The 26,978-nt window shown below is 38.9% G+C and overlaps 1 protein-coding gene and 3 non-coding genes across 7 annotated transcripts; all 4 read left to right on the plus strand.

Annotated features, from left to right (window-relative positions):
• On the plus strand, positions 1–26,255 carry LOC139960932 (isocitrate dehydrogenase [NAD] subunit gamma, mitochondrial-like). Of its 4 annotated transcripts, none has more exons than XM_071959644.1 (11): positions 1–154; positions 6,742–6,795; positions 9,001–9,024; positions 10,476–10,573; positions 11,757–11,933; positions 13,592–13,724; positions 15,998–16,131; positions 17,659–17,761; positions 20,068–20,214; positions 22,961–23,116; positions 23,542–26,255. In XM_071959644.1, the coding sequence occupies exons 1-11, from the start codon at positions 62–64 to the stop codon at positions 23,641–23,643; spliced, it is 1,221 nt and encodes a 406-aa protein (XP_071815745.1). In that variant the 5' UTR covers positions 1–61; the 3' UTR covers positions 23,644–26,255. The 4 variants fall into 4 exon arrangements, with proteins under 4 accessions (XP_071815745.1, XP_071815747.1, XP_071815746.1 ...); XM_071959645.1 differs by having other exon boundaries at positions 10–154; positions 6,745–6,795; XM_071959646.1 differs by lacking the exon at positions 9,001–9,024.
• Positions 7,566–7,678, plus strand: LOC139962275 (small nucleolar RNA SNORD67). The gene has a single exon (XR_011791187.1). It is a non-coding gene; the product is annotated as a small nucleolar RNA SNORD67 (small nucleolar RNA).
• Positions 11,225–11,337, plus strand: LOC139962277 (small nucleolar RNA SNORD67). The gene has a single exon (XR_011791189.1). It is a non-coding gene; the product is annotated as a small nucleolar RNA SNORD67 (small nucleolar RNA).
• LOC139962278 (small nucleolar RNA SNORD67) lies at positions 13,089–13,202 on the plus strand. Its single transcript, XR_011791190.1, has one exon. It is a non-coding gene; the product is annotated as a small nucleolar RNA SNORD67 (small nucleolar RNA).
• Positions 26,256–26,978: the final 723 nt, after the last annotated feature.

Genomic DNA, 26,978 nt, shown 5'->3' on the forward strand with positions numbered 1-26,978 from the left:
TCCATATGCGCGTGCGTTCCTGAAGACTAACGAGATTCCTGAATATCACGTTGAATGTGACATGATAATGGCTGTAAAACTGTCTGCTATATCAAGAGCTTTTTATCGTGGAATATCAGCTCCACTCTTTCTAAATGGAGATAAATACCATCAGGTTTTTTTTGGCGTTCCTTTTTTTAACTTTAATACTTATGCTGAAGTTAAAGGACTAACGTTAAGTTTTGTCTTAATTAAAGAATGTCTTTAGGTAGGCTCAGTGTAGGGTCTAGTTCTGCGATGTTATTATGTTAAATTTAGTCGAGTAATGCCAAATGTTTTTAGGCATAGCCTTGGCTGACAGAAGAGCTGGGAACTTATAAAATATTTTCCTTTGCATCTGGTTATTCTACAAAGACATATTTCGGTTTATATGTTATATTTCGTTAACATTAAACTAGACTATTTTCCATTTTGACATTATTGGCAGTAGGCTACGGGTACAGTAGGTTAGTAAGGTCTAACTTTTAAGAAGTCACTCATTCAGTATACATGTGTTAGTAGCATCATGAGACTTTACCTTTACTCTTCAGGCCTAACTCTTAGTTTAGGAAGGTAGGCCATATATAGTAACTTGACATGCCAAAATACAGTTTTCTCTTAAAAGCCAAATTTAATGAGGATATCTTTCCCTTTGCTCTGTGTGTTATTTTTATGGTTCGACCACCGACTTCAAAGAATATTGCGTTGATCAGATTCCATCAGAATAAGTTGGACTATACTTGTAAACGTTTGTGTCTAGACAGCATGGAATAAATTGCTTAAAGGAGACACAAAACTTACCATCATTAATGGTCTCTGTGATAGAAATACAGTAACTGTAATGAACAACATCTCCAAACAGTTAAGGAAAATTGAAGTACTTGGACATTTAAGCAGAAATATCACATGTATATTAAACGATCCTTCACACAAGGCTTAAGACTTGATCAAGTCTAAATGTGACATTACCCTTCCTTTATCACTGCATAATTTTTGGTTGTTTGGTGAAGTCTGTCTTGATTATAACTGTGTGTGAAAAGGTTTCTATATATACTGTAATAAACAAGTTCACGGTAACCGTCGCCATCTTGCTCACGGTGCACGTCGTTGACCACGCGAACTCATCTGCACCGTGACCGTCACTAACATGCATGAATAACATAAGGCTACGGATTAAACTTACAGGGAACTTCCGTTGGAGAAATTTACTTCAAAATATTGTTGATCGTTGAAGATCTTGATTGATATTTAAACGACATATACCGGTAATATTATTAGGAATAAGATTCCAAGGCACACAAGCAAACTCGAGTAGGACCATATAACGAGCTAAGCTGCCTATCCTAGTCTGTTGAATATACTGTGCTATACTACTATACTGGGCAGCGCATGTATAGTGTAGGTGTAGTAAGTTCATACTGTGGAACGCCAATGGTCATGAGAAGCTGATGAAGTCAAATATCGCGATAGGGATTTTGCTGGAAAGCAAGGGTGCAGCCACTGGGGGGGGGGGGTCGGGGGTCGTGACCCCCAAACTTTTGGGAAGTCTTCCATGCATAATGTTTTTTCACACACAAAACGTTTCTCATGACTGCCTTGGATCCACCCCCCAACTTTCAGCCAGTGGTTGCGCCCTTGCTGGAATGTACTTGTAAGGGCCGGCAGTCAGAGGCAGGGAGTGGGGGAATAACGTTTCGTTCCTGGGAATAGGTGTTTCAAACACCTATACGATACACCAGTGTTTAAAAACCTTGTTCAATTTCCCGCGAACACACTTCTGATTTCCCGCCGGTGTTCGCGCAGCGAACATGCCGAGCACGCGTAGCGTGCGAGCATAAAGGCGTGGGGTCCAGCCCGCCCTAGGGCCCTGGTGGGTCAAGGGGTGGAACCCCTTGTGGGGGTCCAGGGGGCAAAGACCCCGGAAATTTTGGTATTTTTGCGTGTCTGGCGATAAAAAATTCGCAGTTGAGGATGCAAAATACTGACAACATTTTTTAATTTAAATTGTCAAGAAGCTGTTGAAAATTTTCAAATGACAAGTTAGAGTAGCTATATTACGTTATAAAATGAAATGAGATTTAATCTGTCTTACAATCTTTAAAAAGTTACAAGTTTAAAACTTACACAACTTACGATATTATGAAACAAACAGCGTTCGGCAAAGCCCCGTTTATAGACTGCCTAACAATGAATAGCACACACAATACGTACATCAGTTTACAACTGCAGTACGGTTTACCCCTATATACTACTTAAATACACGGTAGGATACTGAACATGTGCTGCGAATTTTCCCAGGTACCTTAGTCCTTACCAAACAACTGCGCGCTCATCCACTGTTTAACATTTTTGGCAAGTTTCCAAGAAACGTTTCATGGAGTATTCCCCATGATACACGAGGTACAGTCAATACCTATACACGCAGCACATCGAGGCCCCACTAGCTATGGCCATCTTTATGTAAGTAAACCTTGTAATAAAACATGTTTTAGGCCACTTGGCATTATAAACTAAATGTTTAATATTATTTCCATGTTCTTGTAGAAAACGTCAAGTTCGCAAAATACAATTAGTTGTGTTTTTGTAGTTACGTGAGATCCGTAACCGACGAGGTGGTTAGGCTATTTGCTATGCACTTAACTATGGTAGGATATTATTTTTTCCCATATTTTTGGAAATTCTAGAAAATACTTTCTTTTCCCCCAGCTTAACACCAGATGTGGTCTTACAGTTTTTTCATAAATGGGTGTACTAGAGCCTTGTTTACATGACATTAGTTGCATTTAGCACGATATGCCAGTTTCGCGTGAATTTTTCAAAAGTGTTTTGCTGGATCTTTCAGAGTTTTTTCTCTGTCAAGTGAATACGTTGTGCATTGAGTATAAACTTATCGCGAATGCAAGAAAACGATGCGGGGATTTCTAGCAGACAATGTTTTCTTTGCGAGATTACTGAGTCAGTTGAAGGGAATTCCGCACCTTAGAGGGAACTCTGAATTGAAGTCAAATTCATACGAAAGAAAACGTTTACTAACTAACAAACAATATAAGTATAAAAAAAATGTGGAATGGCAATATTGTTCAAAACATTTCCCGCGAGGCTGATTTATTACAGCTTCCCGCGCTGGGCCGTGTGTGTCCGTGTGACATTGCCCTTGTGAGTGGGTTGGGGACACATCATTACTCATTATAGGCTATTGTGACTAAAATTGCGAGCACGCTCTCTGGACATTTTTCTTTTGTTTCTGAAACTTTTCTTCTGAAATTTTCCTTATTGTTTTTACAGATGTATTTTTTGCTCCGTTGTGTTTTTTTTAAAGTTTCGTCCCGTTTTTTCCCCGATTTTTTTTTCTCCAGCCAGGCTGGATTTCCCGCGAGCATCGCGGATTTCCCGCGAACCTGGTTCGGAAGGTTCGCAAGGTTTTCCAGCCCTGCGATACACGGTCGTTTGTCACTCGCCTAGACCCTCCCCTGTCCGCAGGCAGCCCGGGGATTTAAAAAGTTCCAAGCCTCCACGGTCTGGTGAGGCATCGGCAGGTTTTGTTTAGGGGAGGGAAGTGGGGGGTGGGACAGAAACCCGACATGCACCCCAATATTGATGTTGTATTTTTCACGCACTTACATTATTTAAAGACTCATTGGTCATGCAATCATGCAGGGTTTTCGTTAGTAGCCGGGACCCGGGTCAAATGACCCGCTTACTGCACGTACATGACCCGGCTACTTTGCGACGCTCAGTAAAAAAAAAAAATGAAAATGAAAAAAAAAAAAAAAAATTGACGAAAAAAATCGAGAGGAAGAAATACCCACAACCAGGTCAGGTGTGATTGAAACTGTCACAGCAGTTAACTGTTGGTAAAAACTACAAGAAGTTGAACATTAGTAGTATAGTCGAGGAGATGAGGCCGAGGGGTGGGTGCGAGTAGAGGTAGGCGAAGGGCTTCTCTTGACATACAAATAATTGCCCAACAGAGGTAAAAGCTGAATAAAAAACAGAAGGTTCTATCACAGATCTAGTTGGGTATTTTTTGGCAGTAAAATCCTACTCACTCTGTAGGTACCGTAGACCTATTATCATTTTGTTATGATCGCACTTCATTTAATGCAGCAAGTGCGTCACACCCTTGCTAAGTTCGGTTCAGTGGCATAGCTACCTCCCTAGGCTCCATGACCCGAGTGTTAATAAAAAAATTCAGGAGAAAAAAAGAAAAATAGGACAGAAGAAAGGTGATTGGGAAGGGGCAATATCATTGACCAAACAACTGTATATTGCACCATTTTGCATCTAGAGACTTTTTAAATTGCAATTTTCCGGCAAAAGGGGAGGGGGACCCCTCCCCTTAGACCCTTCCCCCATGTCCGCATACAGACAGTTCCGCCTACTTTTCAACTTGACCCACCTACTTCATTTCTTAACAAAAACCCTGTCATGCCCCCTCCTTCCTGGGGTTGTCGTTGATGCATGGGACTTTGTCAATATGTCGGGCAATATGTCTGCAAACAGGCCTTGGACCGGCCCCTCAGCCGTTTTCAACACGGGCCTTTCTGGGTCGCCATTTTGCCGTAAGGGTGTAAGAACTTTTTGAACAAGTAAAAGGCAGAAAGGCCCATGGGCTGAATGTCAAAAATAATATATTTTTTTTTTAGCACTTCTATTTACAGTAGATGAGGAAGTCAGGCTTCATAGTGCGGGGCCTGATAATGTCGGCTGTCGGGCCCCACGCGCTGCCGAGTCAAACCACAGAGTTATCATGCAACAGTAGTAGGGAACATTCGTTCAGTTTTGTAAATATATCGACCAACATCATTTTTCCCTTCAATTTCCAGGTAAACGATGGGTAAACCACTAATGCTTGCTTCGGTCCCGAAGTGTTTATGCCTCGTAACAAGAGATACTTGACAAGTTCACTTTTAGGCATTTGTAGGAAATTTGAGTACTCCTGGTGTACATCGTCACTCTTCCCTTCCACGGTTGAATTCATACTGGCCACTACCTAAAATAGAGGGAAAAAATAATGTATTGGGCCCTACTGATATTTAACTTTATTTAATCTCCACTCAGGTAACCCCTCCCCAATACAATACACAAGAGTACAATAGCCTACCATCCGATAGTCGAAAAGATTGCCCGAGCGCACAAGCAGCATTGACTGTACTGCAGATTGCGGAGGTGCAATTTCGCGGAACTGGTTATGCACCGTGTACAAAATGGCCGCGGTTTCCGTGATAGTGTTTATTGGAATTTCAAACATTGCAGCTACATGTATAGTATCCTTCATTGCAGCTATGTACAGTATAGTATATAACAAAGTATGTAAATACACGAAACACGATACAAAGTTACTGTATCCCGACAAAGTTCCTCTTTTAACCACGTCTACTGCAGAAAAATCTAGGTTATTTGCAATTTTAACAAAATATTGGTGTTTTCATGAATGTTGGAAACAATTGAGATGTCTACAGTGTCACCTAGCTTGTTACTGTACTTCTCAGTGAAGAGAGTAGAGGATCAAAACAAATAGATAGCTCATGAAAGTGTAGAAGAAAGGGGGATGTTTTTTTTTTTCAAATTTTTAACAGCCTGAAAATATACTGTAAGAAGTTAATTTTTGAAGCCATGGTAAGACTTTGTTCTGGGACTGATTTCTGCTCAATGACAACTGTAGATCACAATTTAGAAGTTTCCAATCTGCTTCTGTCATATCTGAGTTGCAGAACAGAGGCAAGAAAGTTGAGTTTGATTACCAGATTAGGACTCACAATTGCAGTAACGGTGCTGTCCAAGTATCACAACTTTCGTAATATAAGAAGCTGTCAATATATCTGAATGCTTGTCATTGTGGCAAACAGTCAATTACTGTACATAGATAAAGAGAAAAGTTGACAAATGTACTGACTGCAGGGCCAGATTTAGCTTGGGGGGGCCTGGGGCCAGAATAGTTTGGGGGCCCTTTCACGATTAGGCCCACTATCTAAGCAGAGCGCCACCATACAGTAGGTTGGCGCGTAGCGTGCACGAAAAGTTTAGCAGAAAATGCTTCCCAGATCGCTGGAAATGGCACTTCACAGGCCTTGCAAGTTGCATCTAAACATTTTAATTTTGAAATCTCATGTTCTGGACTTTGACTATTGTCACAATTAATATGTAAATTTTTTTTTTTTTTTTACGTTGTTTTTTCTGATGCCCCTCCAGGAATCAATATTCCGTTTTCCGTAGGATCACATGATAGGTGGTTGGTAGCTAGAAGATTATCCAAATATCTATAGGGATGCCAATTTGTTTTGCAAAACTGACAGAATTTACATAATTTGTAAACACTGAATTTACGGGGTTTGTGGTGTCACGTGTGTGACAAGTTACGCAAATGCCGTAGAATGAAGACCATGCATCGTTATAGGCACCATGTATTTATGGAAAGACAACTTTTGTTCAGTGTGGAGTTTCGAACAAAGGTCGTTATTTTACATGTTGAACATCAACGGACGGACAGAAAGGCATCTTATGCCTTCCATTTGTTGGACACCCAAATGTGGGGGCCCCTAACTGTGGGGGTCCGGGGCCTAGGCCCCAGTGGGCCTGCTGTTAATCAGGCACTGACTGAGTGTACTTTGTAAAACCTGTGAAAGCTTCAAAACAGTTCCTGAATGAACCGTCTTTACTTTATGTTTGTATAAAGCTTAAAAGGTTTTAATAATATGTTCTTTTGCTTTCTCTCTTTTTCAGCAGACTGGTGGTTTTCCATTTGCATCTACTACCTTTGCCAAATGTTTCTCAGGGGTAAAGTTAATGTTCAAATCATATCCACAAGGCATCTGATGTTTTTGAGTTGCATAAAGTGAGGTTACGGCTACTGTATGTGCATGAACTTAATCAATCTTATTGTGTCTGGCCTGTAGCATTATATCTGTAACTTTGTGAAGACATACAGGAATCATTTTAGATGTATGTTAAAGCCCAATATGCATTTATATATGCCATCCAGGTGATGAAAGAGCTGGATGCAAAATTGTTGTATAATTACTGGATCCAGTACTGAAACAGAAACCATATTGCATATACTGTAACTGTTTTCCAATATTAATGTCGTTGCAAATGTGGGAACATCTTGAGAAAGTGTGTTGCATGTGAGAGGAAATATCAAAACTACTTTGCAAATAGGCGTTGACATGCCACTGTCTCGTAGTAGATACTATGCATGTACTGTATCGAATCGAGACTACTTTGTGCATTGGAATCAGGACTGAAAAGTATTTATATAAATCAATATGCCATTAACTATCAATCTGGCTAATTGCATCGTTTTGAACAAATGGAAACTTTGTTTAGTTCATTCAGACAATACTCAAGTCAGACTACATGAGTGATACCTTTGTGATACCTTTGTGATACCTTTCTTAGTGAGAACTAAATGTATTTATTTGTATCGTCAAGAAAATGTCCTCATTTGTATCTCACACACAAGACAAAATCGACTGGTTCCATCTTACAAAATTCACTTTCTGTCTGCATTTAGTCAGATCTTGTACTTTTCAAGTGCAAACTGCTTCTGTCAATGATGAGTTGCACATGAGGTCAAAGGTTACGACCCTTGTGGGGTCACCTGTGACACATACATCATTGTGATGACTCAACCAAGTGCACAGGGGCCATCTGAGACAGATATTACTACATGAGTGATACCTTTGTGATGTGGAATATGTTTATATACATACTTTTACTTTAAGAACATGAAAACTGAGTGATCATCCTTATCTGATTTGAGGTAAATGAACTTCAGTAAACATTGAATGGGAGAAGGCTAAATTAAGTTTAGTATAATCCACAGCTTTTGGAAGTGATCATACTGTAGTGATGAGCCTAAGATATCTCTCATCTTGACACGTTGAATCCAACCCTTTTTACAGTGAACGTCTTTGTTGCCAAAATTTTTGAGGTCATTTATGGTGTAAACTTTTAGTAAATGCTTTACAATGACCTATATCATCTTTCTAATTATTACAAATTAAAGAAATGGCTGCTAGTGATGGCTTCGTTACTTAGTTCGCTGAAAATCTGTCAGTTGATGTGGAAAACTTTGGTTTTCATATCATACACTAAGAAAAAAAAGGCAGGGCATCCCAACATGTAGATTGTAGCTCTTGATATTCAGCTGGTGGTGGTTGTACACATTCCACATTATCATGGTAATGTTTGGTTCTGTCCAGTTTGCTAATTGTCATAGCAACCATGTACATGCTGCTTTAGCTTACTGTACAGTCAATGTTGGTTCGAGATTGTGCAGTCTTTATTGTTGCTTTGATTGGTTCAAGTTGTCCAAGCCAATCATCCTCTCTCGGACCAGCTTTGTCATCGATATCATTACATGTATACTGTAGTTTGTGGCAAAAGGTTTCGATTCCTAGTTGATCTGTACTTGAGCTCTCACTTCAAATCATATGTATGTAACTCTGATACTGTGAATGAGGTCTTGTGGCAAATATGGTTTGAAATTTCTACTCTTAACATGCACCCCCTCTTGTTGCTCCATCGCCTCATCTCCATATTAAGTTGCTCCATGTCTTACCCTCCCCCCTCCCACTCCCCCACTCCCTTTCTCACTATATAAAAATGTCCATCAAGATACATTACCTATAAAGTAGCAGAAATTAAAGAGATGATGAAATATAGGTGATGAATGTATTTTATGCTAACATTTGCCCAACAAAATTCTACCTTCTGCACCACGGCCATAATTTATTTGCTGGAAACTTAAGATCTAACTTCTTTCTTCCCCAACATTTTTATAAATATTCCCTGACTAACAATTGAAATGCTGAATATTGCAGTACTTATCTGATGATAATCCTCTAACCATCCTTTTGTTGTGATGCACCTGTACCCCCACCCCCACTGCCCCACCCACCTTCTCTCTTTTCATGGTAATCATTTCTCTACTTACATTTTGTTGGTTGCTCCCTTTCCATTGCCTGTGGTATCTTGCAGTTGAAAGCTGACCCATACAAACATGTAAGTATGAAATTCATTGCTTCATATTAAATATTATATATACTGTATGAATGTTAGTTGTACAGTACTTGTTTCAAATTCATACACCTCAAGAATTATGGCTTCAGTTTACATTGAACTTGTCGCTAGCTCGTAAAGTCGTACTAAATTGTTTAAAAAGTTCAAAAAGTCAAAATGTTCAAAGGTGATGTCACTGAAAATATCATCTGTCGCCTCAATCTGGAAATTAAAAGAAAAAAAAGAAGAAAATCTTATTTATGAAAGGACACTCTAAATGTCCGAGGTCACACCTGCATGTTGCAATATTTAGATTTAAAAAGTTGATTCTAGATCAGTTATGTAAATGAATCAGATCTTCCCATTTCCTTTTGTATGTATTTACAATTGTTTTGATGTGTTGTAGTGTACAGTGGAATGTGAATGTTGAACTGAACGTTTATATACAGTGACATTATCTTCTTGCTTTTCCATATGATCACTCATCTTGCTTTAACTTGAAGGATACAGAGGCTCAATCATCATTATTTGGTCAGTGTAATGGAGGTTACAGTGATGAACATCTTCCACAGACAGCTATAAATTATCTTTTATACTCCAATTGGGAGATATCACAGGTTTATCACTATGACATCAGAGATTTACAAAAAACACAGCTCGCAGACAACTGTTTAACTAGAGTAGGATACCTCCCAAACATGATGGTGCTATATTCGCATCTGTTCGGAGAAGCTGTTTTTTTTAGGGTTACCATACTGTACATCACTGATTAATCGGGGTTGTTCCATTTTTGGCAAACAAAATGGTATTGTCCCGCCGGCAAATTTAATTGTCTCGATATATTGTCTTTGTGAGGTTCAGACTATCACTGTTTTACACCTGTAGTACACCGTTTTGGAACAATAATGTAATCTTTTTCAACACACAGAAATGATTGATGGCCACATATTAGCCCTTCATGCTTGATGGGGTGAAAAAAAAACTTTTTACTGTAAGCTACCGTACATAGATGCAACAAGTTCTAACAAAACATTGATTCATCTAGCTATTTTGCAATATTAGGTATAACATCATTCAGACCATACCATTATTTAAGCAAAGTTTAAGTATGGTGCTAACATGTTGTCCCACTTTTCAAGCAAAGAAATACGGTAACCTTAGCCACAGAGACCTCTAGATCATGTAAGTTAAAGATGAAAAAAGTTGGGGATGTGTCTCCTTTAAGTCCTTACTTTCATGCTATATCACCATCATCATCATCATTATCATCATGATTTTGTATTTTTGAAACCACTCAAATTCCTGACAGACAGTTGCTATTTATAGGTATGTTGGTGGTAGTGGAAAGTTGAGATAAGCAGGCATGGATCCATAGTGGGGTGGGGGTGGTGACCAAAGTTGTAAGGTCTGCAATCACTTATAGATGAATCTTGTGTTTTCTTTTTGCTCTCTAGCCCCCTCCTGCATGCTATGGTGGACGCCACACAGTTACGCTAATTCCCGGAGATGGCATTGGACCAGAGTTCATGATGCATGTGAGGGATGTATTCAGGTACGAAAACGGTTACCATATTTTATAGAGTGAGAAATGAAGGCAACTCGTTGTGGCCTGTGGAAGATATTTGAAGGGTTTAGACATTGTTGTAAATGCAGATAGGCCAGATCAAAATCCATGTAATTGCAATATGCCTCATGAGATGATAATGGTTAATGCATTGCTAATTACTATTTTGTACAATTTGTGCACAAATTTACCTGAAATTGTGGTTAATTTGAACAATTAGCAGATTCCACTTGGATAGCTCAAATATAAGTTAGGGAAATGATTACATCTCCAGGGTAACCTTAGTTACCCTTTGTTTAACATCATGTTAGAATGCCCCGATTCAAAGTGCAAAGAGTTGACACCAAGGTGAGCTTATGTAATGTGGAATTTATTAGGATTTGATGAGAAAAGCTAATAGAAATGAAGCAAAATTCAAGTAACCCCAAATGACAACGGTAATAAATGTAAACAAATATTTCCATGTGCTTGTCTGTTCTTTCTTAGTGAGAACTGAATGTATTGATTTTTATCATCAAGAAAATGTCCTCATTTATATGTATCTCACACCCAAGACAAAATCTACCGGTTCCATTGTACAAAATTCACATTCTGTCTGCATTTAGTCAGATCTTGTACTTTTCAAGTGCAAATTGCTTCTGTCAATGATGAGTTGCACATTAGGTCAAAGGTTACGACCCTTGTGGGGTCACCTGTGACACATACATCATTGTGATGACTCAACCAAGTGCACAGGGGCCATCTGAGACAGATATAAAGCAGTGATCATTAACAAAGGCCAGGTGTTTCATTGTGTCTGTACAGGAAAATAATATTTCCAAGCCATATTGAGTAAATTAATACTGTACTGTACTAGCGGGTTTCTTCAGGACAATGTATTCACTGAATGTGTACCTTATACTAAATTCCTACTACTATATATATATATCTTTATACTTTTGTGGTAGCAAGTAATAAGAAAATGCAGTGGGGTACTTTTGTCCCCAAATTTTTACCATTTGAAAATGGATGAGCAAAACTGTGTGTGACCTCATTGTACAGTAGGTGATTTTTTTCCAAGCAAAGCATGTTTCTTATTTTGTTCATTATGGCCCTGTGGACAGTTTTAGTCCATTTTCATTATATTAAGTATTGATTAATTTCACAGCATTTCTGCACTTTTCTTTATAAGGCATGCTGATGTTCCAGTAGAGTTTGAAGAATTTCATTTGAGTGGAGACTCTGAAGAAAACGTAGAGAACGCTATAATTGCCGTTCAAAGGAACGGAGTTGCGCTCAAAGGCAACATTCACACAGACCTGAAGGAGCTGATTCCACAGAAGGACAAAACTAAAAATGTGTCCCTCAGGTATGTTAACTCTGTAACTCACTCTGGTTGCATGACCTTAGGCTAAGAAGTAACCTATGCACTCAGGCCGTGTAGATTGGCATGCATTCACTCACTCTGGTTGCATGACGTTAGGCAAAGAAGTAACCTATGCACTCTAGTCGTGTAGATTGGCATGCATTCACTCACTCTGGTTGCATGACGTTTGGCAAAGAAGCAACCTATGCACTCTAGTCGTGTAGATTGGCATGCATTCACTCACTCTGGTTGCATGACTTTAGGCAAAGAAGTAACCTATGCACTCAAATCCTGTTGATTTGCGTGCATTCACTCACTCTGGTTGCATGACTTTAGGCAAGGATGTAACCTATGCACTCAAGTCCTGTTGATTTGCGTGCATTCACTCACTCCCATTGCATGACTTTAGGCAAAGAAGTAACCTATGCACTCAAATCCTGTTGATTTGCGTGCATTCACTCACTCTGGTTGCATGACTTTATGCAAGGATGTAACCTATGCACTCAAGTCCTGTTGATTTGCGTGCATTCACTCACTCCCATTGCATGACTTTAGGCATAGAAGTAACCTACTGTATGCACTCAAGTAGTGTTGATTTTCGTGCATGTGCACTCGTTTTTTATTATGACTGAGGACTTGCAAAACGGACTTCCAAGTCAGCAGATGCCATTTTGAAAGGAATCACCACATCCCCAGAAGAAGTCGGATATAAGGTTTAGGGTACTGTACGTGGATTTGGACAATGGCATAAACAATCATGGGGTGGGTCCTTAGTGAGAATGTGAAGCACACCTGTGTGCCTTGTGATGCTTTACTTGTGATAGATGTGAAGCTTGGATTGAAATTAAACCTTTGTCTGTGGATTCCTCCATTTGGGTTCAAGAAATCTATTATCTATAGTCATGGGCGAAGATCATGTAAGGTCAGTATAGGTCAAATTGTAAAACCGTGTAATGACATAAGCTTTAGAAGGGAACTTTGAATGGTTCTCATATTTTCTATGTGCAGTCAGGTGTTCCACAGAGTTAGAAACTAAAAAAAAACTAGTGTGTAATGACAATTGTCCTTTTCCAATCTTAGTTTCTGGCTAATATCTGCCTATGTTAGATTTCATATTCTTCAACTTACCACTATGTTAGTACAGCAGCTGAATTCTTCTGTCAGTGATGAGTTGCGCCTAAGGTCAAAGATTAATGACCCTTGTGGGGTCACCTTTGACACAGATATTCTTGTGGTGACCCAACCAAGTGCACTGGGGCCATCTGAGACAGATTATTCACATACAGTATATATATTAATCCAAGTATGATAGCCATGTTATCGCAATTCCACCCCTTCCACCACCTACCCTTTGTCCCCCCTCCCAGACCATATTCTTTTTACCAATCAGTTATCTACTCAAGCTAACGAAACATTCTGTTTGTTCAGAATGGCGGTCCATTTTCTCTGTAATGAGCAGCCACACTGTTTATAACATAATACTGTACAGCCCTGATTCTTACATGCAAAGAAGAATATAGAGCTAGTTACATACCTTTGCCATGAAAGAGTGGTTGGTCTGTTTGTTGGAAAAGTTCTCAAGACGATACATAAACATTTGTTATAATACGATATCATCTTTGTCATGGAGTTTTCCTCTTTTCTTTCTCTCACTTTGGCAGAGTCAATTTAGATGTCTTTGCCAATGTGTTACACTGTAAGAGCATCCCTGGTGTGGAAACAAGACATGATAATGTTGATATTGTCATCATCAGAGAAAACACAGAAGGAGAGTACAGCAGTTTGGAGCATGAGGTAGGTGGGCTATTATTGCTGTGCACCCTCCAACTAACAAAAATTGCTTATAGGCGTTTTACCTAGGGTGCCTCCGTAAACAGGTACTATCGGAATATCGGTTATTTCATTCTTACCCATACCGACGGTATTGAAATCTGTCATCAACGAATATACCGAAAATACCAGGTATATCCGAAACAACCTTGAATACCCGGTAACAGTAATACCTTAATTGAAATACCGACCCAGACAGTACACCCAAACTTGAGGATTCCAATATTCCCGCTGCTACTGTTTATCGTGTATACCTTACTGCTCCCCGTAGTCCCAAAATTGTAAACATTCTTGTTGTACAATCTTTAGCCCTTGCATCTGTTGCTTGTACTGTACCGAGCAAAATGTCAACGAATCGACACAGATATGTTTCTTGCATTTTCACCTTCAACAATGGTTTAAGCCTAATCAGCCAATCACGAGCATGGAATAGGTACATTTACACACGATAATATGAAACAGTCTACGTACGGATGGGGGGGGGGGGGAGGTACAGAATACAGCACAGCACCTGTTGGAGGTTTCGAAACAAGTGCTTTGGTACACTAGGAAACAGGGAAAGGGTGGCATATGTGTTAGGGCTGTGCATTTATGCTTAATTGGCCAAATTTTTGATCGTTTAAATGGACTTTTTCACTTCAACTTTGGTAAAAATCAAGCTAAATGAAATATATGGTCAACAATCCAATTATACCCTGATTGAAGTAGAAGATTCACAAAGTATTTTCACCGCTTCATATCATGCGGTAATTTTCCCCTCACTTTAAGGTATATAATTACTTCCCAGCGTAATACATGGTAATACATGGTCATAGCGTTAACATAAAACCTTTTGTGCCAATGGAGACGCTTCCTGAAACGAAGATGTTATTGTAATACCCCCTCCCGCAAAAATACGATCAATTGCTGTACCCCCAATCCATGCTATTAAGCCAATTGTTTTTCCAGAGAGAGGTAGGTACAGTATACAGTGTAGCTGGGTGAAAAAAGATTACAGATTCACAGTCTTGCAAAAGGTGTTGCGCGGTGAACCAAATTTGTATTTTTGTTGACTAGGGAGTTCAGGTGCTACCCTTCACAATGTGTGTGTACATGTGTACAATTTTTGTCTAGCAAGGATTCTGCAGTTTCTGTAAGCGATTGAATGCGGTCTAAGAGAAACCCGAGCTGGTAAAATGTGCTTGGAGCAGGTCTAAACCACGCGAGTACATTCAGACATTTTTGCATGCTCAGCTTGCTGTACCTACTGTCAGAGAGATCTCAACGTTTCATCTAAGTTTTAAAACAATCCATTCTTAACTAATTGATGGGATGATCTGGTCTCTATCTCACCACTTTCACAATGCCACAGAGCTCTTGCGGTTCTATGATGTCACTCGCTTTACATTTAAGGATACCCTATCAAAATAAGGAATCTCCCAAAGTTGTTCTTACAGACAGCTACTTGCCAAGTTTAAGTCATTCCCCAGTCACGTAGTGTAACATTACCCACACTTTGCTTCGGCTACTTGGGTTAAAACTGACAGCGTAGTTCTGCCATACTCGCAAGTACAGTTTCCAGCCAATGGTTCTCACAGTTTCCTTTCAAAGAAGATTGATGATGATTGAAAAACATGCCAAAAAGTTCACATCTGTAGTTCCATTTAGGACTATTTCTCGATGGTTTCTAACATGTTACCTATCGATAATTCAACCTTTACAAGTTTTTCTTTTTTCCTGGAACCCTTTGAAGTTAAAGATGTTTGACTAAGTGATACCAAGTAACTTTGATAAATCTTTCTATTGATCTTGTGGCTGTCATCTTCTCTGGCCTTTCATGGTGTATATTAACTTTCAGGAATCATGTCATGAATAAAATGATGACATTTTATCTGGACTTAAAAAATTACAATGTATAGTTGTTCACATTGTAATGGTTATTATGGATGCTTTTTTTTAATCCGTTTTCAAACCCATAAATTTGTACCATGATGGTACATCTTTCTACAATGTAGAAGTTTATGGTTTCCCTTTTTGGTTAGCAAAACTGAAAAGAAACTTGTCAGTCTCTGTTGACAAAGCAAGGTAGTCATTTCTATGCTCTGTTTTGTTTTGTCTTCTTATATTAAGTGCTTATGTTAGCATTATATCTTTTCTGTTACTTACAGACTTTGTTAAAGAAGCATAACTTTTAGCAATTTCAAAGAAACCAGAATTGAATGTCCAGGTTTTCTTTATTTTTTATCTCTGTCTCACAGAGTGCATCCGGTGTTGTGGAGAGTTTGAAAATTATTACCAGGAAGCGGTCAGAAAGAATTGCCAAGTATGCGTTCGAGTTTGCAAGAGAAAATGGAAGGAAAAAAGTGACCGCGATTCATAAAGCAAACATTATGTAAGTTTAAGCTGACTGGGGGGGTATACATATATTATACATATATGCATGAGAGTTTATTGCGATCTTTGTACAGACTTGATCTTTTAATATATTTGATAATAATAGGCTGTTGGTGTTGAGTGTGATTGGCAGGGTTGCAACTATACCAGTTTGGTAGGGGTGGGGTGTTGAGGGGAATAATTTATCCAGTATTGCTTTGCAAAATGCTATGAAAATCAGTCAAAGTGCTATACAATTGCAAACATGTATAACAGTATTTTACACAGGGGCCATAGTATTTTATAAGAACATAAACTCAGGGACTTCAAACCTGTGGCACAAAAGTTGAACACTAAAACATTTGCCCTGGTGAGAAATTTTGGTAAAATAGAGCGTGCTTAGATGCAAAATGGTGCTATATTTTGAAACATTGTTGAATAATGTTTGACTGCTGAGCTTGTATACAGCACGTATTGTACATGTTATATATGAAAGTACTGTACACTAGGACTTTGAGTAATATTCTGTCAGTCAGTGGGGGAGGCTGAGCTGAGCCCTGCCCCTTCCTTCGGGTTTATTCATCCGCCGCCTCCCCCCAACAGAAGGATACGTGATTGGGGACCTGATGATTGGTCATCAGATTCAGTCGTGATATAGACTGACAGATTTGAGCTGTCAGTTCTAACATCTAACTGGTCCAAATTGAGCAAAATAGAGTCAAATTTAATTTAGATTCGATGTCAGAATTGATAAATTGTAATTGTTGAGTTGTAGGACATTTTTGGGGTTATGTTGATCATTATGGATTTGTGGTAGCTGATATTATATAGGTTTTCAGTGTTATATCCTGATATGTTATCAGATGTGATTTCCATATAGTCAGTGTTATATCCTGATATGTTGTAAGTTGTGATTTTCCATATATAGTCAGTGTTACATCCTGATATGTACAGTAATAAGTTGTGATTTCCATATATTGTCAGTACTGATCTTAGAAGCCTATCTGATTTATCCTAATGGGATCTCTCTTGATCATAATAGTTTGAATCATATTCAATCCTAAGTTGTTATGAGATTTGATCTTTATAGCTTGGGTGTAGCAGCCATTTTGTCGCAATGAAGTCATTACAAGATTCTCTTGAATGAGCAGACAAAGATATTTAACCCGATCATTATTAAATTACTGAAATAATATATCCCTTTGCATGTCAATATCAATTGATTGATTCATTAGTTGATAGATGAGTCAACATATCCAAGCAAGTAGAATCCTTCAGGTGGTAACAGAATGTGTTTACCTTTGTGACTAGATACTCCTAAAAGATAACCAAAAGGTCAATACAGATTAAAATGTCATCATGCATCTGTGTGCTTACTGTGTGCTCAGTCAACAATTCCAAGTATTTTTTCCTAGCTAATGGTAAGAAGAACTCTGGAATGATTTTCATTAAAACATCTATTTAGCTCCTTGAGCTGGAAGAAGTTGCCTGCCATACATTGCTCAATTTTCTACTTTAATGTCTCATCTGTGGTATGTTCCTTCAGGAAACTGGGAGACGGTCTATTCTTGAACACTTGTCGAGAGGTCGCTGCATCTTACCCAGAGATAGAGTTTGTTGATATGATCGTGGATAACTGTTGTATGCAGGTATGACATCTCCCTAATGTACAACTTCTGAGTGTATCGCTCTTAATGATACCAGAGCACAGATATAGTCATAATACACATATTCTGTTTCTATCATGTAATTTCTGCTAACTCAGAGTGATTTAGGGATACCCAATATGCAAGAACAATAGTGAGTGAATTATGTGAGTTAGCTCAAACAAAGCTTTGCACCCAAACACTAAAGTTAGTTGATCATGTGATCCTTGGTGTTTAGGGAGGAACTTAACATTTTAGGCAGAATGGTGGTTACCATCATTCTTAGTAATGCCAAAGCACTCATAGCTTGATAAAATGTTTACATTCTCTGTTCATGTCATTATTGCTAACACAGAGTGATAAGGGATCCTCAGTACCCTTTTGTGTGTAAGGTGTGTGATTTAGCTAAAACAAAGCTATGCACCCAACACTAACTTTAGTCCATCATGTAATCAAAAGGCAGGAATTCAGGATATCATATCATATCAGTTTATTGCTCAGTTAGCTGCTCTGTGTGTTCCCAGTTCTATAGGAAGAATGTTGTTCTTCATGGTGAAGTTTGCTATTAACCACAGATCTGTCAAGGGCCATAGAGTACTCTTGGCAGCATTGTTGTTCTTCATGGTGAAGTTTTGCTATGCAACACAGAGCTATCAAGGGGCATGGAGTACTCTTGGCAGCATTGTTGTTCTTCATGGTGAAGTTTTGCTATGAAACACAGAGCTATCAAGGGGCATGGAGTACTCTTGGCAGCATTGTTGTTCATCATGGTGAAGTTTTGCTATGAAACACAGAGCTATCAAGGGGCATGGAGTACTCTTGGCAGCATTGTTGTTCTTCGTGGTGAAGTTTGCTATAAAACACAGAGTTGTCAAGGGGCACAGAGTACTCTTGGCAGCATTGTTGTTCTTCATGGTGAAGTTTTGCTATGCAACACAGAGCTATCAAGGGGCATGGAGTACTCTTGGCAGCATTGTTGTTCTTCGTGGTGAAGTTTGCTATAAAACACAGAGTTGTCAAGGGGCACAGAGTACTCTTGGCAGCATTGTTGTTCTTCATGGTGAAGTTTTGCTATGAAACACAGAGCTATCAAGGGGCATGGAGTACTCTTGGCAGCATTGTTGTTCTTCATGATGAAGTTTGCTATGAAACACAGATCTGTCAAGGGGCACAGAGTACTCTTGGCAGCATTGTTGTTCTTCATGGTGAAGTTTTGCTATGAAACAGAGCTATCAAGGGGCATGGAGTACTCTTGGCAGCATTGTTGTTCTTCATGATGAAGTTTGCTATGAAACACAGATCTGTCAAGGGGCACAGAGTACTCTTGGCAGCATTGTTGTTCTTCATGGTGAATTTTGCTATTAAACACAGAGTTATCAAGGGGCATGGAGTACTCTTGGCAGCATTGTTGTTCTTCATGGTGAAGTTTTGCTATGAAACACAGAGCTATCAAGGGGCATGGAGTACTCTTGGCAGCATTGTTGTTCTTCGTGGTGAAGTTTGCTATAAAACACAGAGTTGTCAAGGGGCACAGAGTACTCTTGGCAGCATTGTTGTTCTTCATGGTGAAGTTTTGCTATGAAATACAGAGCTATCAAGGGGCATGGAGTACTCTTGGCAGCATTGTTGTTCTTCGTGGTGAAGTTTTGCTATGAAACACAGAGCTATCAAGGGGCATGGAGTACTCTTGGCAGCATTGTTGTATTTCGTGGTGAAGTTTTGCTATGAAACACAGAGCTATCAAGGGGCATGGAGTACTCTTGGCAGCATTGTTGTACTTCATGGTGAAGTTTTGCTATGAAACACAGAGCTATCAAGGGGCATCGAGTACTCTTGGCAGCATTGTTGTTCTTCATGGTGAAGTTTTGCTATGAAACACAGAGCTATCAAGGGGCATGGAGTACTCTTGGCAGCATTGTTGTTCTTCATGATGAAGTTTGCTATGAAACACAGATCTGTCAAGGGGCACAGAGTACTCTTGGCAGCATTGTTGTTCTTCATGGTGAATTTTGCTATTAAACACAGAGTTATCAAGGGGCATGGAGTACTCTTGGCAGCATTGTTGTTCTTCATGGTGAAGATTTGCTATTAAACACAGAGCTGTCAAGGGGCACAGTACTCTTGGCAGCATTGTTGTTCTTCATAGTGAAGTACTGCTATTAAACACAGAGCTGTCAAGGGGCATGGATTACTCTAGGCAACATCGTTATTCTTGGTGAAGTTTTTCTCAAGCAGCTGTGTAAGAGTGTCCAGTATAGATAAGTATTGGTCTATATCTTGATAGTTTTATATTTTTTATCATTTTACAGATTGTCTCCAACCCTTGGCAATTTGATGTTATGCTCTTCCCCAATCTTTACGGTAACATCGTCGGTAACATTGCTGCCGGTCTTGTGGGAGGACCTGGAGTTGTTCCGGGAAAGAATGTCGGTTTGGATTATGCTGTGTTTGAAACAGTATGTATGAAACTCTATATTCTCTCTGTGTAGTATTGAGCACCAAAATGTTTAGCCTAGTCATGGATGGAATACTGGGGTTTTAAAAGGAGAAAACAGCTGGAAAGAGTGAGGGGTAGTTGGAAATCAGATATTTGATAAGTTGATCTGTTTTTCTCATAAAAGGTTTTTCAGCAAGGCAAATTTGATAAAGAATAGCATGAAAAGTTTATCACTAATCTTAAGTGAAAATAAGATGTTTTTTTTTATGCAAAGCTGCCTTAATTTGATGATTTTCAGATGAAATGGCAGTACTTTTGCTTTACTGGTAACATCTAGTCAAACCAAATTTGATGTCTTTCAATTTTACTTTGGAGATCTAGTTTTGAGCAAAGCAAATCTCGTTTCTGAATCTTTAGTGGCTATAAATTAAAGACCAAATATGGAGGCAATTTTTGTTGTTGAGATTTTCCATTAATTTAGGAGTTTACATACCCATAATCAACATGTGTAAAAAATAATCTTCGAAAACCTACTATAACCCATCAAAAACGACCACGAAAATGGACATTTTGGGTAGTCACGTGACATGAACCTCTGGAATGTCTGAAAACAGAGATTGACCCAAAGGAGCCTCTGGTCACCGTGTGACGTCAAAGTTTGTATACCGCAAAAATCAAACGCTGATATAGGCACTGTTTGTACACAGATAGCGAACAATTGTACTGTTTTTGACTTCCAATTTCGAGCGTTTGAAAAGCTGTTAGCTTAAAACAAGAACACATGAAGGTTAACAACAAGTTTTAAGACAATTATAAGAAGAAATTTTAGTTAAATTGCTTATTTTATTAGCAAAATTTCCACTCAAATGGAGGCATCTTTTACATAGCGTAGCGTCAATAGGTCCGTACGGTACAATATACTTACATAGTACTTACTCGTTTTAATATCCAAAAGTATACAAACACAGAAAAAGTATCCTGTCAATAAACAAATTTAGCAGTGAATATCCTAATCCACGTTTCTTGTTCAATCCTGGGCGAAAAACTACCGTGAGTCTGTGTAATTCCATAGAGTTAGGTCTAGTTGAAACAGGCCTTGACCAGTACTAACATCCCACAATCACAAGACAGTCACTAACGAAATAAAACGTCCGATCGCTACATACTACCGTTTTTATTCAACTCCTTGGAACATGCAGATGTCGGAATAAACAGAACAGACAATATTACACATGTATCACGAACTCACGATACTGGAATACAACAAATGAAATAGATAAATCCTAACATGGCTATTTACACATGCTGTGAGCCAACGCCGGCGAGAGTTGTAACTAACTACCGTACATGTACTAACAATGCTATACCCTTGGCACGATATATATATACGGTCATCTCTTACAGTAAATATATTACTGTCAATTGCGTGATATAATGTTACATGTAAGGACGTCCAGGGCGTGTTTACGGTCAATTTCACATTAGCTATGTCCGACCATGGTCCGACACAGCTATCGACAGTATATAATTTTCACAGAATGAGACATTTGCAGCATACACAGAAGCAGGGTCATGCATGTGGACTCATGGGCATGAGATACTCCGGGTGCTGAAAAATCTTTCCGCGTGGATCTCAAAAAATTGATCCAAAGTCTGCGGCGTTTTACGTCCGTTCTTTTACTCGGAAATCTAAAAAAGCTGATGCTTTTGTTGGATGAGGTATAACTGCAACCTCCAACAACACAGAATTGTGACATTTTGAGGAAAAAGGAGTAATATCGTTGATGTTTTTGGCAGCTCAAGTATACGACTTTACACACTAAAAGTATAGTTGTGAGTGAGGTATACAAACGTTGACGTCACATGGTCACCTGATGTCTTAGGAATGTTTCAGGAATGTCTGAAATAGAAGCTGACTTTTCGTCCCATTTTTCACTTATTTAACGTCCGAAATTGGTAAAGTTAATTACAGCAATGTAATTGGAGTCAGTTAAGGATTACATACATGAAAAATGGTGGGATTTTATGTTCATCGAAAAGTCTCCATAGTTGGTCTTCACAAGTGCACTGGCTTTAGTTTTTCACTAAGTTTCATTAGAGATCTCTGTCCCTGATATCCAGACTTGTTTAAACTAACTCCAACCCTCATTCCTGGTCCAGTCGAACACAAGATTGTTACTGTTACTACAATTTAATACAACAATGGATTAACATTGAAAAATAAGGCCTGTGCTGAGGACCTGGCCTCGTCATCAATTTAGCCTTATAGGAGCATACCAGAGATTAATCATAGCATCATGGTCTTGAAAACCAGAGTAGTTACAGAAATATAACTTGCACTCAAGTTTTTTCTTTCTTTCTTCGACTATAACATGTCAAGACTAAAATTTTACCTAAAGGCATTCTTTAAATGGTGTGGTCCATGTTGCCTGTTATAAATGATGGAAAGCCAATTGGTGGCCACTTCTGCTCAAACTTTTGAACCTCATGATAAGTTATTAATGTCCCCCTCAAGGCTTTATCATGGAAGCATGTTATTGTGACGTTGGACACTCCTTGATGTCTGGAGAACAAATTGTGGTCTGTCAGTGGTCAGAACCAAACCATTGGTCCAGGGACATTTCTTCCTAAAACTTTCTGCACTAAAAAAAATTGAGGTCAAAACCGAAGAGCTTTCAAAAAAGACGAGATTGTCTGATTTGTAGGATAGTCCCCAATATGAATGCTATGTGCTGATATACATCTGCCGTCATCTCCTCTTCTAGGCGACAAGGAATACGGGAAAGAATATCGCAGGGAAGAATCAAGCCAATCCCTCGGCTATGCTGCTTGCATCTGCATTAATGTTAGATCACATCGGACTCAACAACCACGGACAACTGATCAGAGAAGCCGTCTACAAGACACTTTCAGAAAAGAAGGTAAGTCGTCTGTTGGCTGTGTATATGTTGCTCAGGACTGTACGACACTTCTGGATGATACTCCTTGAAAAGTGCATTTCGCTGCAAAGAGATTTCAGATTTCAGTCAGATTTTTGGACTGATTTTCATGGTCCATATTCTATGAAAAACTCACATATTATCTCAGGTTATCATTATCACGTTCGAAATAATGAATTAACGACAGCTTTGCTAAGCTATAGGTTACACTAGTGAGCCATGAAGGTTGTGGAGTGGGGAGATCGATGTGGGACTATGCGGGGACCTGTGAATGATGCGGGTGGGATTGCATTAGCTTCTATGTAAATTTCTTTACTGTACATGGTTTTAACTTAACAGACTTCAGTATTTCTACAAAACCTTGTGTTCTTTTCCCAAGTTGGTTATTCGTGCTTTCCATTCCACAGATACACACACCAGATCTAGGTGGCTTGCACACAACAAGAGACATGGTACAGAGTGTTATTGATGAAATTGAGGGCAGCAAACATAAATTTAGCTTCAGATGAAGACAATCTACACTTGTGATAAAACTGAGGAATATTTTCTCACGGACAAAAAAATGTTTACAACTCATAGAAGTGACCATTTGAAACAGTGTGCTCTATCCTTGTTTCCAACGAAAAAATGATGGAATGTATTTCTTGATTGAAGTGCATCATGTTCAAAGATAATAAAAAAAAAATTGCAGTGACTTATTCAGGAAAAGAGTCTTAAAGGAAGTATTTATGTGCAAGACAAGCATAAGATTAATAATGGGGTAAAAAAAAACAGTTAATCTTGAGAACTTTACAGTTTGCTACCCTTTTTTATTTGGAACCACATAAGTAATGTCATTCAAACAATGGATTAGATATGTCATCACCTGATCAATGGATTAGCTGTGTCATCACCTGATCAATGGATTAGCTATGTCATCACCTGATCAATGGATTAGCTCTATGTCATCACCTGTTCAATTGATTAGCTATGTCATCACCTGATCAATGGATTAGCTCTATGTCATCACCTGTTCAATTGATTAGCTATGTCATCACCTTATTAATGGATTAGCTGTGTCATTACCTGATCATTGGATTAGCTATGTCATCACCTGATCAATGGATTAGCTTTGTCATCACCTGATCAATGGATCAGCTGTGTCATCACCTGATCAATGGATTAGCTGTGTCATCACCTGATCAATGGATTAGATTAGGTCATCACCTGATCAATGGATTAGCTTTGTCATCACCTGATCAATGGATTAGCTATGTCATCACCTGAACAATGGATTAGCTCTATGTCATCACCTGTTCAATTGATTAGCTATGTCATCACCTGATCAATGGATTAGCTATGTCATCACCTGATCAATGGATTAGATATGTCATCACCTTATCAATGGATTAGCTGTGTCATCACCTTATCAATGGATTCGCTGTGTCATCACCTTATCAATGGATTAGCTGTGTCATCACCTGTTCAATGGATTAGCTATGTCATCACCTGATCAATGGATTAGCTGTGTCATCACCTGATCAATGGATTATTTATGTCATCACCTGATCAATGGATTAGCTATGTCATCACCTTATCAATGGATTCGCTATGTCATCACCTTATCAATGGATTTGATATATCATCACCTGATCAATGGATTAGCTGTGTCATCACTTGATCAATGGATTAGTTATGTCATCACCTGATCAATGGATTAGCTGTGTCATCACCTGATCAATGGATTCGCTATGTCATCACCTTATCAATGGATTAGCTGTGTCATTACCTGATTACATGGTTTTACCTAGAATAGGCAGATTTGTTGGTTTGCTTACAGCAGATTATGGCATTGACAGTGTTAACCTTCTCTAGCTAAGACGTGTACTGTATGAGGGCAAAGCATATTTATTGCTTGCCCTGTAACAAGAATGTCACAACTCACAAGAGATGTTTCAAAAGTGTTGAGTAAATCTGTCTTCACAGTTTCAAAGTAAATATGGCACTTTGTCTGTTTGTAGATTTAATAGCAGATGTACATAAGGTAACCTAGCAAACTTTCAGACTTTGCATATAAGAAACAAGCATTCATTGTCACTTACTCTCAAGGCTAGTAACAAAATGTCGCAAAATGTATGTGGGCACCCTTAATTTTATTTGCATTTGCAGTGAAAGTGATAGAGGGAACTTCAGCAAGTTACATTTCATAACAGTATCAGCGGGGGTGGGTGGGGGGCATGCCTACCCATTTATTGGATCAGAACTGGTGTGTTCATATTGGGTCTAGGGCACCCGTTTGTGAAACCTGAGGTGTCAATGCAAATGGTGCTAGTTTTAGGTTCCAAAAAGTAGCTCGTATCAAGACCCCAGCCCTGCCAGTTGATTAACTAAGCCAGTAAAAAGTGTTGCCTCAGTCCGTCCCTGGCTCCAATCAGTTTAACTCAAGTTGCCTGATTAATGGTCTATACCAGAGGTCCGCAATCTTTTGAACTTGGTCTATTGACTTGATATTCAAAAGAAGATAAAAAAAAATTAATAGTCACCTTGCTTTGAAAAGTGTAGACAAATTTGCCCAACTTCCTGAAAAAAGATCCTGTTTTGGCTGGAAACTATTCATAGTTTGCAGAACATTTTCCACCCACGGATTGCAAGCAACAATGTAGAAATGTTTACATTCATAGGGAGTATCACCACAGAGTCCTGTAATGGTTGAGACAGATCAGCAAATTGTCAGTTAACTTTTTCAGAGATGGCACTCCTCAGGTTCATCACAACTCTCTTGACAGCTTGTGTAATTTGGTAAAATGTTGATGGATGTGTTTGACTTTTACGGACCCTTATTGTCTTAATGCAGATCCCCTTAACAGACGCCAACCATATTGCACGGCTAATCTAGGGGTCCACTGTCCCTGGGTTGAGAAACATGGGTCTTCACAAACATGGCATGCAACTAATTTCATGTAATGGTCAATATACATTGATGACACTTTTTATGAAGTATTTAATTGTGATAACTGGTGAAAGTTGATTTGAATTTATGCACATTAAAGATATCTCTAAGAAAGAATTACATTCTTCTGCCCTGAAAAGTTGACGTCATGTACAAAGTTTAAAGTTAAATACAGATGCAATTCAACTTGGATTCTGCCTTTGTTAATAATTTTTGTGTGTATGTGTGTGCATAAAGATCCACTGTGAACCTGTAGCATGAAACCCATTGATATAGAGCTATTTAGTTGTCCCCATTGAGATTTAAACCTCTTCTCATTGACAATATGAACAAATTTGCAAGTATCAAAGCTTCCAATCTTTTGTAGGAGCAGAGATTGAAATGGTATAGCAGGCAAAACTAGGAATAAACTGCCTGAACAAATTTTGATTGATTGCCGGTTGATTTGTTTCCCTGTGTGTTTTGTTGTTTTTGTTTGCTTCCTGTTTGTCTTGTGGATTGCTTGCTTGTGTTCTGGTTTGTATGCATGTTCTTTGTTTTGTCTGTTACGTGTATATGGTTGGTTCGATTAATTGCTGATTTGCTTGTATGCTTGCTAGTTGTTAGAGTGACTTTCTTGCTGATTTGTTTGCTTGCTTGCTGTTTTTTTTTCTGGTGGGTTTGCTCGGATCCTCGACTGTTTGCTTGTTTGTCGGTTGCTTTATTTACTCGTAGTTTGTTCGCTCGCTCGCTCATTGATTTGTTTGTTTTTCTTGTGGGCTCCCCACGGTTCCTTGATGGTTTGCTCGTTTGTCGGTTTGTGTGTGTGTTTGCTCTCTTGTTTCCCTCTTGATTGCTGGTTGATTTGTTTCCCAGAGTGTTTGGTTGTGTTTTTGTGTGTTGTTTTTTTTTTTGCTTGCTTGTATTGTGGTTGTT

This window comes from Apostichopus japonicus, chromosome 20 (genome assembly GCF_037975245.1).
Source record: "Apostichopus japonicus isolate 1M-3 chromosome 20, ASM3797524v1, whole genome shotgun sequence".
Classification (NCBI taxonomy): domain Eukaryota; kingdom Metazoa; phylum Echinodermata; class Holothuroidea; order Aspidochirotida; family Stichopodidae; genus Apostichopus; species Apostichopus japonicus.